Genomic DNA, 16130 nt, shown 5'->3' on the forward strand with positions numbered 1-16130 from the left:
TTTTCATGGCTTGTTTTCCGTGGTCATTGAAAACAAATAATGTACAGTGATGGATAGCAATACAAACTAGTTTTGTGCATCAGCAGTTCCAAATGAAGATCACTTAATGTGCCATGCTGTTTAGTTGGTCCTTGGTGGTACAGGGGCAGCTCTAATGCCTACTTAGTTCAGCTCTAGTAGAGGAGACCATGGGCCAGAGTGCGCAATTTCATCCCTGCTTTCCTTATGGCAAAGTGACAAATACTTCATGAATATATATATTGAACATCTGGCATGCCAACACCACACGATGAGTACATAAATTGATTTGGGGGTCTGGATATGCCCTCTTCAGGAAATCTAACACTATGGGAACTTTTGACGTCAATGGATGTTGGGATCCCAAGTCTCCTGGCCTTGTTGCCTATGGACTAAAGTGAAAGCTGGTTTCTTATAGAAAGTGCCATTATTTGTTGGCATGAGGGTAAGGTTATTGAGGGGATCTCTGTAAAATAACAAGGGATGCCCCTATCAGCACACTATTAAGGTGGCCTGGAAAACCCCAGTTTTTGCAGAGGCTGGGAAATCCTGCACTCAATAGCAGAAATAGACAAAGTGAGAGGCAAACCCCAGCTTTATTAACATCCAAAATAAAGCAGGGACAGCATACCAGCAACAAATCTTGTGACTCTCGTAGATCTTCATAAAAAACATCATATTTTATGCCAAAAACACATCATAAGGACAACATCATAATACAATACCTACGGGGTGAGGGGATTGGACATTATTAGTAACTATATGTGTATTACATAAGTACAAGTGTAACAGCCTTTTTACACTGCCCAAAGTGCAGGTTTTCATTCACACAGTAGGACCGCTATATATCCTAAGCCTACAGCTCCCCCTAGCAGTGACAACAGGTGAAGCTATGCAAATTGGACCACTGTAAATCCGAAGGCAACAGCTCCCTCTAGATGAGCATTCTGTACGTTGGGGCAGACTCTACTGCGCATTACTGCATCAGACAAACTTACCTCTGTCCTTATATATACTGTATAGTAAGCCTTTAATTGGATAGTTCTTAACTGATGACTCCTCCTGATACCACCACTGAATTGATCAAATCTAAAATACATCATCATTACAATTGACTATTGGTTGATGCAATACGCACTGGGTGCCTAGCACTGAGTGTCCTGATTAGTTGGCATTCTACTGACCAACCGTGGATAACTGATAAGATGTCAAAACATGAGCCAAAAGGGAGTAAGGAAAGAGGAGTCTATGGTCTGCTTGTCTTACTTCCAGAGAAATATCATCCCTCATCTCCTAGGCCATGAGCCAGGGTGATCAGCTTTGTAGTTAACCTTGTAAGGCACCTTGTGTCTGGAAATGTGCACGAGGAGTAAAGCAGGTGGCGTATCTGTGTCTGTACCAATGAATAGACAATGTTCTTGAATTATGAGTCACAAGTGATAGGACCATGTTTGGATTTATTTCACCCTGCATTTATAAATATTTTAGCTAATATTGGCGTGAGTGTCACATTTTGTTTTACCTCTGGGGGCACTCTTGAGCTTATTCTTCATGATGTCTTTTAACTTATAATTATCCTGCACCTGGCTCATAACAGTGGGTTGTACTATTCCAGACTTTAATTAATTTGGAGGTATACTTCTTGCGCACTGGGAATCATGATCTGGTGTCTTCTGTGCAACTCGCAGACCCTCCTTAAATTCTTCATAACCTTAGCTTGCACTCCAAGCTGCTCTCTGATCTCTGCACGGATCTGCTATTTCTGTAATTTCAGCATCCTGTGCTCTCTGAGAGTCTTGAGAGTTGTAGGTATTAAAAAGGCTTGCTGCAACTTCCATTTTGGAAAAGATGGCTTATGTGTCTCTTGCATTTCTATGTTAGCGGCTATATTTGCGTGTCATTGGTGTTGGATTTGGCTTATATATATTGCTTATGTTATGTTCTTCATGTCTTTATGATTGCAATGTTAATATCCTTCATGTATAAATGCATACTTGACCTAGTGCATTTTCTTCAATGTGAGTGTGTGTCATGTCTATTGAATGGATATATATGTTTTTCTTGTTTTCCTGGCCATTCTCACCATCTTTAGCTCACATCGTGTTCAGCATTTGCTGCCCCTGCGAAGGATATGGGAGGTATGGTTGTCTCAGTGAATAATACTTTTCACCTTTGAGGTATTAGACCTTGGTGAGGGTCAGTAGCTATAGAGAACATATTCATCTGTCCTTCAACAACAAACACCACACCGCTTTCCAATCACTCGTTCATTCAACATGCCCTACCGGTAAAGAGAAAAGCAGTAGCAAGACAGGCAAAGGCTGTACCCAAAACTTAGTTAATCACCCAGGTTGGGCTCCGGGCCATAAAATACCACACATTCAATCAGATGATTGACAGTATAAATGAAAAAAGGTGGGCTCACATCTAAATGTAGTGTAATCTAGTAGGTATTAATATTTTCCCTGTTCCCACCATAATGATGTCCCAGTACAGAGGCAAATCACAAAATGTCAGCTTTTCGAGGTAGATCCGTTACCCATAAAATGCAGGTTGCTATGAAGTCCCTTTATTTAAGTCCCATAAATAGGATACCACCTACCTGCTCCACCACTACATGCTCCAAAAACATCCTCGCATACAAGACACTAGGACCCATCTCCAAATAAACCACATGACAACTCTTAGTTGTCTGCATGCAATCCTGTACACATAGAGCAAATTGGAGCTACCAGTCAGTGACATGAATGGCACTTTTATAAAAAAACGAATACATGTATGATTACATATGATGGTGCTCTGTGGAGGATTGTGGGAGCTACACAACTTCAGCAAGTCCCAAAAGGGGCTACCATTGCCCCTAAAAGGGGAAGAGAAGTTAGAAAAGTGACAGGAAATGAGTAAAAGTGTTCTGGATATCTCCCCCTAGAAGCCAGATAGCATAACATAGGAATAAATAAATCTGCTACAGAATTGATGCTTGATCGAATGTGTGCTGTCTAGAAAGGAGATGTTAAATTCCTCCAAATGGTTTTATAAATGATATTTACCAGAATTCTAAGGATGCCCATATTAAGTGCTCCAATCTCAGAAAAGCCCCCAAAGATATTCCTGATGCCCCTCCTCCCCCTTCACTTGGTGTGGCCATATTAAATGTTTTACAAATCCAATTGCTACTTCATTTTCCATTTCCTTCTCAGAGTTGAAACACAGAAGGGAAGGGCATTCTAACGTCTTAATCACATATTGACTTCAAAATATTACTCATATTGTTTTCCGCGTGGGTGCATTTTACTTCCAAAACATTGGGAGGACTTCCAAATGTTATGGAAGGGATTGTTTGATTCCTTTGCCTAGATGTTAACTCGGCCCATATGGCCTACTTGTGAACATTTGAAACTTTTTAGTGCAGTATCAGTGTTCAACAATGGTCGATAGACTTTGTTTCGGAAACAGATGTGTTAATGCTGTGCTTCTGTCTTCATTACTGTGAAGGAAACAAAGCCATACTCCAGTATTTCGAAAGAGCCTGGAAGAGTATTAATGTAAAGCCTGGATCATGTGCCTCCTGCCAAACTGGTGGTTTCCCACAGAAACCTTCCACCGGATATTATTCACAGGCGGCGGAGTGCAGAAGACTTGGGATGGATCATTCAGGCCTGTCCCTGCAGAAGCCTCCTCCCACTGCTGCTGCACTTTACTCATCATGTTGATTTCAGCTTTTCCTACCGAGCTGCTCAATGTTCAGCCTGGGATTATTTGGCTGGCCCAACTGGAGCAAGAAGGAAGATGTTTACTTGCCTTATATCACAAAATGGAGCCTCTACAGCCCATTGGCCTAGGTTACCCCTATGTAACCTGCCATTAATAAGAAAATATGGAACTTTAATAATTTTCTTCATATATTTTTTATAATATTACATGTGTAGTGAGTGGCTGACTTGGCTGTAGAGAAAGGGAGAAAATGGCATGACTGTGACACAGGGCTATGCAATGTTTACACAGCAGGTAAGCTTTTATGTTATCTTGAAAAACCTGACAACTAAAGCGGGGTCTTAACCAGTGAAAAAGGAAGCACATGCAGTTGGGTGTAGGAATCAATTCACCTCGTTCATTAAATCTAATGTATCCAAGGACAGGTCCCAGTTACTTAATGAAAATTGGTAAAGTGTCAATGTGTGCTACAAGGTGCACCCAATTAAGTAAAGGAAATTTGAAAAGTGTCAATGTGTGCTAAAAAGTACAAATATGTTGGATTCAGATTAACCTCTGAATTTAGTTAGACTAGAGCAGTCGTAAACAGATGACATGGGTGAAGCATACATCTCTTGCTCGGCTACCTGTCATTTCCTTGCCTGCAGCTGCTCACGAATTCTATTTGGGCTGCACAGTCTTGCAGAACATATCTGGGATTCATGTTCCTGTAGACACTCTCTGGTCTTTGTTATCTCGCAGGCACTATGCAGGTTTAAGGGTCTCACAGTATACAGGCTGCGTGGTTTCAAAATCACCATCTTGGCTGTGTGGAAGGAAATAGCAAATATATGTAAAGGAGCATTTCAAATAATGTTGATGGGAATTGTAGTTGCAAGTGAATGTAAATGCAAGTGGAAGAAGTATATTGATTTGAGAAAGACTAGGCCAGTATATTCAGTCCTAGGCCTCTCATAGTGTAGAGCGAACTCCATTTTGAATGATATGCTTGCAGTCAGGACTAGAGTAATGAGCTTGGCAACTAATGCTGTGTTTACTGACATGTTTTGCATTCTGCTGACTTAGCAAGTTATTTTAGAAATATGCCTGCACAGCCAAACATATACCCATATATCGCGAAGAAAAGCAGCTTCAAATGAACAGTGCCAGAAACTGTCAGTCTTAACATCATTAAGGGTGCACATCTCTTGAAGACTGAAGGAGTGCCTTTGGAAGGCTAGGTGTGCCTTTCTCCATGTAGAAGACCTGTGTGCTAATGTGCAGAAGTGAAATCCTCCTTAGGGAAGTTATAGAATCTACCACTCGTTTTATTCCAGTCAATGTTCTGAAAACCTATAAAGGTTGCTGATATGGGGGCGGGGAAACACAGTTCCAGGATTGCTTGGAATGTCCTGCATTTTGTTTCCGTGTTCACACTGCAATAATGCTATTAAGGATTTACATACCTAATCTTACTCTCACTAAATACTCTCCCTCCAGATCTTTACGTTCCTCCGGCACTAACTCTGTGTGTGTTAAGCACTTCACCAAACAGCGAGCTGGTGGCTGACCTCTTTCCTCAGCAGGCTCCCTCCTATGGAATAGCCTCCCCCTCCTCTTCGTCTTGAGCCGGATCTCCTCAAATTCCAGAAGCTCCTCCTCAAGACTTTCCTTTTCACCTCCTTCTTCCCTTCCTTCCCCCTCTGTTAAATCCCACAGTTGCTGAAATTGTTGACCAGGGCCCTTATGTGTCCTCCCAGGTCCTGCCCTTCCACACCCATTCGCCTACAGCCTCCTCCCCTCCCAGCCCTTTGCCTTGGCACTCACTGGCCTTTGTCACCACAGCACGTTCTGAATTCTCACAAGGCCTAGTAGGTCCGCCTCTATCTTTCATGTTGTATTTGTTCTTCATTCCCATGTCCCCTCCCTGTTGCCGTGTGGGCACTTTGAAACACAATTTACTTGATGGATAAGCACCTTACAAATGCACAATAAATAAATAAATAACAGTCTCACTTGAGATTCAAGTCGAGCATCTGATTTATGTGCAGCTGAATCGTTATAAGGACAATCTCCAGGATTCATAGTCATGTAGATATATCCAGGATGCATGGTCACAAAGGCACTAAGGGAGTGTGCTGTTATGCAGATACTTTCCAGACTGCATGTCACTTGATTCAGACCCTAGGCAAGCTTCATGGTCTCACAGACAATAAGCTGATGTCATGGTCCCACAGACCCTATCACAGCTGCATCGACGTGCAGACACTATACGGGATACACAGTCCCATAGACCAGACATAGCAGTGCCTCTTCAACCAACATTAGGATGAAAGGTCACATGCAGGCCATGTCCAGATGGACAATTCCAGAGATGCTATGAAGTGGCCTAGTCATCACGCAATGTTCAGATACCCAGTGCTATAAATCTGATCACACACTCAGAAATCAAAATGGCTACTTAGAACTCCAAATATCTTGCTGAATTGCAGTGGAGGCCACATTCCGATGTGTGGGCAATCATCTATGGGACTGTTAACAGCTTAAGTAGACCCCCCCACCAGCCCCGAGCAATCATGTACAATGATCCTCCTGGATCTAAATCATTCCATCTGGCTCTCCACAAGGGAGTCGCAGATGGAGCATAGATCAGCAAGGGAGGTTGGAAGGCAACAGGGAGAGAAAACACATCTGTATTTAAAAAAGAAGTTACCAGGAAATAGTGGGAGTCTAGTCCACATTGGGATGCACTGTTGAAAGAGAAAAACATTCATTTTCGGGTACCGAGGGAGATAGAAGAGCGCCTCTACATTTTGTCGCGTGAGAGTGCTAGAGGGTAACCATTCACAGTCTAAGGTTCCACTGTGCTGAGGGTGTTTCAGCAGAAGCTGCATTGCGTGTTATGGCTACTTGAGAGTGGTTCCAGAAGTTTATTATACATTGGTAACCCCACGCATTGCCTTAAGACGTACTGGAACGTTGTCCTTGTTTTTTATTCATTTTAAGACCCACTTTTTCAGTGCCACCTTTAGTTAAGTTGTTTTTACAACAGCATGTGTGTGTGTTTCGTGTTTCTTCCCTTACAGTGCCTGCTAGCCTGCCCCGTATTTATTTATTGAAATAATAAATTGTTGTACTGCATTCTAATGCTCATTGATATCTTTTACCGGGAAACATAAGGGAATATGGAGACATGGTTTCTTTCCCATCTTTTTATAAGGCAACACTAATCGCAGGATTGCCCAAACACATCTCGAGTGATCACGCACCCAAACACCCACAAAAGAGTACTGATTAACAAAGTATGAAGATCTGTGTGCAACGTGATACAACGTTATCTGCACCACCTGCACATTATCCATTGCTTACTTTTGGAGGAGTCACTTCTATGAGCTTATCTATTCCTGCATTCCATTTCCCTGCTCATTTCACTGGTTTATGATCTTGCTTTTCCTGTCCTCCCTTTCTCTACTCCTAATACGCACATACTCGGACAAGCATCAGTGTCCGGAGAACACTGTGGTGGTGGCAGGTGCAGTATGAATGATAATTTACTTACTCACTTTCATCAATCACTATACCTTTGGACTGTAGAGTAATCTAGATATTGTGGCATAGGTCGGCATCCAATATGGAGACCTCATCTTAAAAGTATCCGGGATGATCTGAAAGAACTGCAGGATGTCCGTGCGATAAATTACACCCTAATAGGGTGTATGAAAAGTGGCATACTCAGTTAGCTTGCCTGTAAAACACATAACTGGATTTACAGAGAGGCTGGTGCCTCTGAAAGGCATTTAGATAGTGCCCCAGTCTTACTGGCTTAATCGGAATCTTTACTTTCTCCACAGAACAATTCCCCTCCCCTCACCAAGACAAAGTGTACACACTTTGCATCACTTGTCTATTAGAAGAGTCTGTACTGCAATGGTTAATTTTAGAAAGAGAAGATCAGAGTTAATAGTTAGCTATTTATTTAGTGTCTATATCCAACTCTCTTTACATGGATATGTTTTATATACAATTACCCAATAGAGCACTACTAATTTTTGCCAAAATCTGTAGCATGACAGTATGAGAGGGTCGTCCCACAGTAAACACTGCTGTAGCCTATAGATCACACATTCATGGTTGTTTAAGAAACACGACACTGAAGTTCCTGTGATTGGTCACCTATCCGATCAGGAACAAAACATGTTGGGGAGGCTAATATTGGATTTGTAAATTATGCACTTACTTTTATAATTTTGGATAACAGTGTTAAGACCCTCCTTGATAAGAATAGTAAGAACATTGTGTTACCAATGCGGTTTTGTTATGACTGTGGTAGCATATGACATCTTAATAATGTATGTAAGATTGCACAAAGAACTTTATGAATGAATGGATGAGCGTGAGTGTAGTGTGGTGGTGAATTGTTATATTGTGCATTTGTATCTTTTTCACAATTGTCGTTGTTCACATTGGTTTTATGAAACACAGACAGGGTCCACATAATAGAGATGAATTTCATATGGTGAATTAATGTTTTGATATTCCTTTTTCCTTTATACATTGCAATTAGTAAATGATTGGGTTACTGACTTTGCAGTTTTACTAATTTGTACACACAGTTTGTTGTGTTGTTGATGACCTGTGAGAACCATTTCAGACCAGCATTGTTAGCTTAAGAAGGCAATTTTTCATTTTAGCAATACACCACATCGTACCGTTTCTAACCACAACTGGGTGTGGTGGAGTGCATTCTGTGAAGTTGCCCTATGCACAATTCAGAGCTATCTAGATATTCCGCTTCCTGACTCACTCGTGACTCGTGCCTTATCTTTTACATGGAAACCCATAGCCTCAGGTCTGAGATAATGCAGCTTTAGGTACATTGCCCAGACATTAATTCACCCAGGAGAAAACCACAACTGCGGGCCAGGACCTCCCATACCCACAGTCGAAACGTATCGCCTCTGGGCCTGACTTTTACCTTTGCTGTAATGTTCAACCAACACTGTATAGTACTGCATTGTCCCTAGTCAGCTATGCACCAAATGAGCTAAAATACAAAGAAGAAAACATTTGGCCTCATTACAAGTTTGGCAGTGTGCGAAAAAAGTGGCGATAATTCCATTACTGCCCCTTTTCCTGCACTGCCAAATTTAATTTGTAGTGAATTTACTGCCTGTGGAATTACTGTGCAGTAAATCAACCAATTCTCAGAAGAAAAGTGTCGGATTCACCTCCAGCTCTTCCACTTTACCTGCCAAAATTGGCAGATTTACCATGCATTAACTCTGCAGGCGGTAAATCCACTAAAACTCCCAAATGTAGTCCTATGGACCCCAGAAATGGGGAATTGTCACTGCTTGTAATCCTGTAGTAACTCCACGGGACCATGTAGCAGTAACAGTAATTAAGTTTGGTGGTATTTCGGGATTACATGTCTTTATATAGACATATTTTATATTGAATGCACATTTCTCGAATATTTTAAATTGAAAACATTTATAGAAAATGCACTTTTTTGGGTCTCACCACTAAAAACCCATCTCGACCATTTTCCAAAAATATTGAACCCTTTACCACACCCCTAAATGCATTCACTATAAAAGGTTTCACTATAAAATATTTGCTATATGCGCATTCAATATAAAAGATTCTATATAAACACTATTTTGCAGATTTATCACTGGAATACTGCCAAACGTGCAAATGAGGCTCACTGATTTTAAGTCTGAGTGTTACAGATATGGGATAGCCCTTGTGCCCAAGAGGCGCACAAGCCATCAGAGCGATCCAGACGAAGATCAAGCTTGCCACCTCTCCAGGGTTATACAGGCATTTGAAGCTCTACTGCAAGTGTTCTCCACGGTGCTGATTTTTTAGTAGCAGACTTGAAATGTGGATTGACATTGTCTCGAATGTTTTGTATCTCATCCCATACATTTACATTTCATTTTTGAGACAGAACTCATAGCTTTCCTAGTTAGCCTCGCAATGTTCCAAAGTATTATCTTAGAAAAGCGACCAGTCAAGATCAGATATTCTCTGTCATTAAGAAACCATTGCAATTCACGTGGAGATATCTTCCCCATCATCTGCCTACATTATACTCAATGCATTTGCAACAATACCTGACTTTATTTTAGCTCTGTGGCAGAGCACATTGGTCATATGTCTAACCTCCCCAATACCCGGCTCCACCCACGTAATAGCAGTACGATCCCGCGCGTTATAATTTATGAGGATGGACAGGCTCGGCTTGGTTTTGAAACCCACACCAATGACATGATTGAGGATGGGTTGGAGAATGTGATATATTATTTATTTATGACTGTTGAATAAACTGATAGTTTCAGATAAAGGAAATACATCTAACTTGGCTGCTCTTGCATGTTTTCACATCTCTACACGTGTTATGCTGCTATGCAATGTTCTGATGCTTTTATACTGTCCAAATCACCATTAAGTGGCCTGAGAGTGCCGAGCCATATCTGGAAGATGCAGAAGTGTGCCCATGCCAGAATTAACCAGAACATAGTCCTTGGAGAAAGGGGGAAGTAAAAGGTATTTGAGTATGGGAAGCGGAAGAACGAAAGAAAAGACAATGTTAAACAGGAAGGCCCAGAAACCTAACTTGAGAGCATACTAAGGCCTCATTTTCACATCCCATTTGCTTCTCAGTGCTTACCTGCAGGTTTCAAAGCCAGCCTCCCTTGCTGCAATCATTTGATCCATGGTCGCCAAGGTGGTGTTGAGTACCTCGCAGAGTTGCACAGCCTCTTCCCGGGCAAGGTTGTAGCGTCCGTTTCTCTCCACGTGGAAGACCCCCTGAAACCTACAGCTTATATTTAAAGCTGGGATGGAGGAGAAAGAGTGGAAATTAGGTCTCAGTTGGCATCAGTAACAAGGGTAAGAGTGAGAGCTCAGCTAAAAGCTGGCCCCCTACATATGTAAAGATTGTGCAGGCTCATTGTTAAACAATGACAAAGGCGCTGAGGACGCTCAATAACATGTGATACAAGATCAAATGTAGAATCAATATTCAATTATTTCTGCTTTATTAGCAAAGGAATAATCTGGTAAATGTTTAGATGCAGCACAAATGCAGTTGTGGAAGTAAGTAGCTAAGTGACAAAAATGGGTTAAAATGCTGTGATAAAAATATGCTGCTTAAAAATAAAGAGGAACAGGAAGTGCACCACAACTATGAAAATAAGCATTACATTCTACACACGTTGTGTGGGCTTGGATATATGCATTGCAGACTTGAAATCTGCTACTGCAATAAGGAAAGGACCAGAAAACAAGACTTCTCTGCCTACACCCCAAGACTCTTGATCCCCCTCCCCGTCAGCATCAGACTTGCCCCCACGCTCCTACAATTTAGAACTCAAGACAAACCCCTTCAAGGAATCTCTCCTCCTCAATACCTAGGCCATCACATCGCCCCTCACGCCACCTGACTCGCTAGACGACACCCGCCCCTCTCTCCCGGCCACCCGGTACAGCTGCACCCCTTCTCTCTGCCCCTCTGTATCCTACCCTCCGCTGTAGATCTGTTCTGTTCTTACCTCTAAAAAGCGCTCTGTTATGCATATGTACTATTGCACCTCTGGTAAGCACTCCATTATGGTACCTGTATTGTTGTGTACCTCTGTAAAGTGCTCTGTTGCTTCTCGAAGCTAGGTCCACGCTCAATAAGTACCATAATAATGCTATCATAATAATAATGCACATGTAAACACCTAGAACACTTTAAAGCGCTGTTGGGTGGACCTTGGACCGGCGAACAACCCTTAGTGAGTGCATTTTTAGAACTATACGTTTAATTTAAAAAACATTGCCCATTTCTTAAACATAAAAGTATTTCTTCAAAGTGTTTAGCCATGTTAGGCTACAATTCAAAACTAAAAAACACTGAATGGGTCATCTTTTTTATAATGTAAATATACTTCTTCTGCTCATCAGTTTGTTGATGTGTCATCATATATATTCTCTTGGTGTAAATACTTCCAATGCTGCATCCCAAATAGTATTTCTGAACAACGATTACACACATCTGATTGCTAGGCAATCCCTAACAATGTAAGTATATTGCAAGCAAAATGGTGTGCATAAAACACACTGGAGGCGTCTTGAACATGTTTCTTTCCTTCTTGTTTTTTGCAAATTCATCATGGAGAAAGCTTTCAGACAGGTAACTGGTGAGGGTTAAATATAAACTGTGTTTCTGTACTATTTGAGGAGTAAAGCAGAACAAATTCGAAGCACCTGTTATGTGTATTTACCATTAGAACAATTAATTATACATTGTGGGACCCCGAGTTAACCATCGAAATACTTCGCTTTTATTGTAAAAAGGGTGATACATTTGGTGCTGTTTGATTTGTGCATTCTGTCATGATAACAATAAACATTTTAATAAATGTTAACAAAATAAAAACTTCCTTTCACTTGAAATGTGACATATTTCTAAAAACACGCATAGTTATGATGCAGAGGCAGTAAGAGATATTTGTAGAAAATATGTCAACATAAAAGGCCACTGCATTGTTCCAAGGGTTCTCAGAACCTAAGGGTAACCATAAATGTAGATACAATCATATAGGAAATTATCAAAGAAAAGTAAAAAGAAAAGTGTGGCCACCATAAACCTACAATAAATTCATTTTCGAAAAAGTCATACATTTATTAAAATGGGTTTATTTTATGTTCAAAGGGTGCCATTGCTGCAGTACTCCACATATTGGAAATCCTGCTCCTTCTTCCCCCACCAGCACACTGTCAGAATTAAGGGAGGAAATTGTATTTTCATTGTTTTAGTATAATAATGTCATTAATTTTGACAATTATTTTTTTACATATTTGAATTTTCTAACATATGTTTCTTTATTCCCAGTTATAATATTGGTACAAGATATTTTAGCCACAATGTTTACTCAGCTCAATGATTTTTTCTGAAAATAGTTTGCTCCCTTTCTGCTGAAGCCAAATATTCTTGAACTGTTGTGATTATTTACTATACCGACTACCCTCCTGTCAGTATCCAGAGTGCATCCCTTTTCCTTTGTTGCAACTGTCTGATCCCTGCATTCCTCTACAAGGTGGGTTGTATTTCGTAGTGTCACTAGAACGGTCTGTTGTGATAATAATAAAGTAGATATTTGCATTCAACCTTGTCTGGACAGTCCCTTTTATCACTGGGTAAAAATTGTATTTTCGCTGTGTTGCAACTAACCAACGATCCACGTCCTTTTGAAGATAAGCCTGCCGTTCCATCCACCTTACCAAAATTGGACAAGGAGGTTTATAATTTGCTTCTGCTTCCAATCTTTTCGGATCCCTTCTGGTGTACTAGAGGTGTAGGGCTGATTGATGGTTTAGAAACCGATATTTATCCCTGGACCACTGGTGCCCCGGAAGTTGATTCGTCACAATGACAGCCGCTTTTGATAAAGTGATAATGAACAATCTTTGGAACAAATTACGGAAATTGAATATTCCCAACAGTTTATTAAATATGCTTCATTCCATACGAGCAATAAATGACAAGTAAGATTGGATATGACTGGTACTCTGTCAAAACCATTAAAGGCAAACATCGGTTTGAATCAGGGTTTGAGAGTGCGTACTTGAGCCCTATGTATTCAATTTATATATGGCAGTTATGAGGGAAACTATAGATAAACCCAATCCGCTTATGCCAAAAATAGGTCAAATGCAAATCAGGTGGCTTTCGTATGCAGAAGACTTTATACTCCTGGATCACATTCCATTAGGTCTGCAATGAAGCCTTCACTGTTTCAGTGAATTGTTGATGTCTAATGGTTTAGAAATGAATCCTGTAAAATTCAAATTGTCATTTTTCTGGGTGATAAGAAACAAAGGTGGGACTACTTGGGCGAGTAATAACAGAAAGATAGAAGTGGTTGACAACCTAATCTATCTTGGCTTCATGATAACAAGTAAAAATAAAATGATTGCATTAAAAAATAGAATTGGCGAGAAATGTAGGACATTTAAATCACAAATGAAAATAATCTTAAGAAAATATTGTGCATTCACGTTATCACAGTTAACTGAATTTGTGAAATTAAAGGTAGTCCACCGTTACATATAGGCTCGAATTGCTGGAGTAGACTGATTTGGCCTGACTTAAGGTTTTTGAAGGCGTGCTCTGGAGGAGGTGTTAAACCTCCCTCTGTCCCTATAGCCTTTATTCGGCTGCTGTTTATTAGTTTGCATTACTGTGTGAGTTGTGCGTTTTGCAGGTAAACGGTACACAACAAAACTATAACAGTCCTTGAAAGTTAAAACGGACATTTTTTAACAAGTAAAGCTCTGAAGGTATGTGGTCATGTGCCTAAATTGCAGAGTCATTTAAATTCCCAGATTCGCTGCTTAACCAAACGGCGTGTTCCTGGGCAAATGATGTGATCTCACTGTGACTTAACTGAACATTTTGGAGTCTTTAAAGGTAATTTAATTCACATTGTTTGAACAAAGACTACCTTACTGTGGATTAAATTTTGGGGGCAATATGCTGTCCCTCCATGTTCCTCTTCTAGTGGCCACCAAGGCTGTCACCTAGAATTGCTTTTTTTGCACTGCCCCCCGACCCCCTCAGCCCCACATCACTTGATTTGACAGGCAAATATTTAGTCTTATGAGCAAGGCAGTTGTACGATAGATTCTAGTGCAAGGAAGAACCAACATTCATTTCCTCCCCTGTTGCTGCCAATCAACAAAGTTGCTTGGGCTGTCCAGAGTACTGCCCCATGAGAGAATGTGAGAATCTCTTCAATAGGCCCTGTTCTGCTACATTACTGAGTTTTGCACAGCACACTTGCTACCATTTTCACATTTTTTGGAGCGTCATCATCTGCAAGAGGTGGGTTAAGAAACTAACGGAGGGGGGGCACACCAAGGTTGCTCTGTTACAATAGTGCTGTGTGCAGATCTTAAAAAAGATAGACATATATGTGTTTTGTACTTTTTATGTATTTTGTGAGTTGTCTGGAGCAGTTGTTAATGTACACTTCATGTTGCTAATGTAAATTGTGCAGTTGTCTTTGGTGTTTGTCAGAGTGGTGTTTAAGGGGTGTGGAGTGTTGTGTTGGTCTGTCTGTGCAGGTTTACTCTAGTGTTTAGGAACATTTAGGCTAGACACTTGTCTTCGGGTGGTGAAAGTTCCATTGTGCAAGCTGTGTTGTTTGGAGGCTATAGTTTTGTGACGAGATTTGTTGTCAGAAATAGTGGGAGGTAGAGTCATTTTGTGGTGGTTATGTGTTCCCTACCATGGCCAAAAGACCACCTAATACCTAGGTCTAACCTTGTGCACTTTGGAAACATTGAAGTTGGTCACATTAATTTGTTCATATCCATGTAAAGCATTTTTTCTTCAGCTCTTACGACTTGTTGTGCCATATTATGTGATGTTGGGGTAAGTAATGCTAGGTCAGGTGGCACTAGGCCGTGGGATGCATTCATGGTCCACACTTTCCAGTCAGTTCTGACTGCCCACTGACACCACAAAGACACTCCAACTGCAGTGCCCATCATTTTTAGATGGGGTTATGGTATTAGCCGCTGGACATACACCATGAACTAGCAACTGACAAAGTTCACCTCATCCTAACCTAAGAATTACTATGTTGTCCATTAAAATGTGCTTTTTATCTCCAAATCCTATCATGTTTTTGGGCAATGTCAGTGGCAGAATGTGCTTTAAATTGGAATATTTTAGATGAATTTGACACTAGTTCCTAAAAACATTCCTTGGTTAAGACGAGAAGAGGGCTTGATGCAAGTAAGTTTGTTCTACCCACATAAAGTCTTTGTAGGTAGCCCGCCTGCCACCATTTGAAGTGTTATCTCCCCACAACATTTCCGTGAGGTTATCGCGGGCAGCAGGCACAGCAAACAATGCAAGGGTAGTCCTTTCCCCTCTAACAATCCCAGCCCTCCTTAAGTGTTAGTGCGGATTGTTTCATGTACAAAGGTTGTGTACATTCTACATAACAGAAAGATACATACGTTTGTAAAAAGAAGACTACAAGCAGATGGGTGTATCACAGAGGCCCTTCTGGCAATGCCTTGAACTTATGAAGACAGTTAAACACTATCTAATGTTTCACAATGTCCATTGGGAAAACAAATAACCATTCCTGCCCTTTAGGTTCATCAAAAAGTGTGTTTAAAAGCGTGTTTGCATGTATGTGTGTGTATATTTGTGTATGTGTGCGTGTGCGTGTGCGTGTGCGTGTGTGTGTGTGTGCATGTGTCTGGGGCAAAGGAGCAGTCTGTGGCTACTCAGAGTGGCATGATGCAGAACTGGGGCAGCAGGGCATATATTGAGACAGACTGCCGGATTTGATTAGAGCACTAGCGGAATAAAAGTTGGGAAGGGTGGGCACATATTGTTGAGG

The 16130-nt window shown here is 41.0% G+C and overlaps 1 protein-coding gene across 1 annotated transcript in view; it reads right to left on the reverse strand.

The window, feature by feature from the left end:
- The window catches only part of CD44 (CD44 molecule (IN blood group)), a 203465-nt gene that overhangs the window by 55091 nt on the left and 132244 nt on the right, over positions 1–16130 (reverse strand). Inside the window, exon 2 of the mRNA XM_069623363.1 lies at positions 10391–10556. Coding sequence (XP_069479464.1) covers positions 10391–10556 — 166 coding nt within the window. The remainder of the gene's footprint in view (positions 1–10390; positions 10557–16130) is intronic.

Source organism: Ambystoma mexicanum, chromosome 11, assembly GCF_040938575.1.
Source record: "Ambystoma mexicanum isolate Mex_15411 chromosome 11, UKY_AmexF1_1, whole genome shotgun sequence".
Classification (NCBI taxonomy): Eukaryota; Metazoa; Chordata; class Amphibia; order Caudata; family Ambystomatidae; genus Ambystoma; species Ambystoma mexicanum.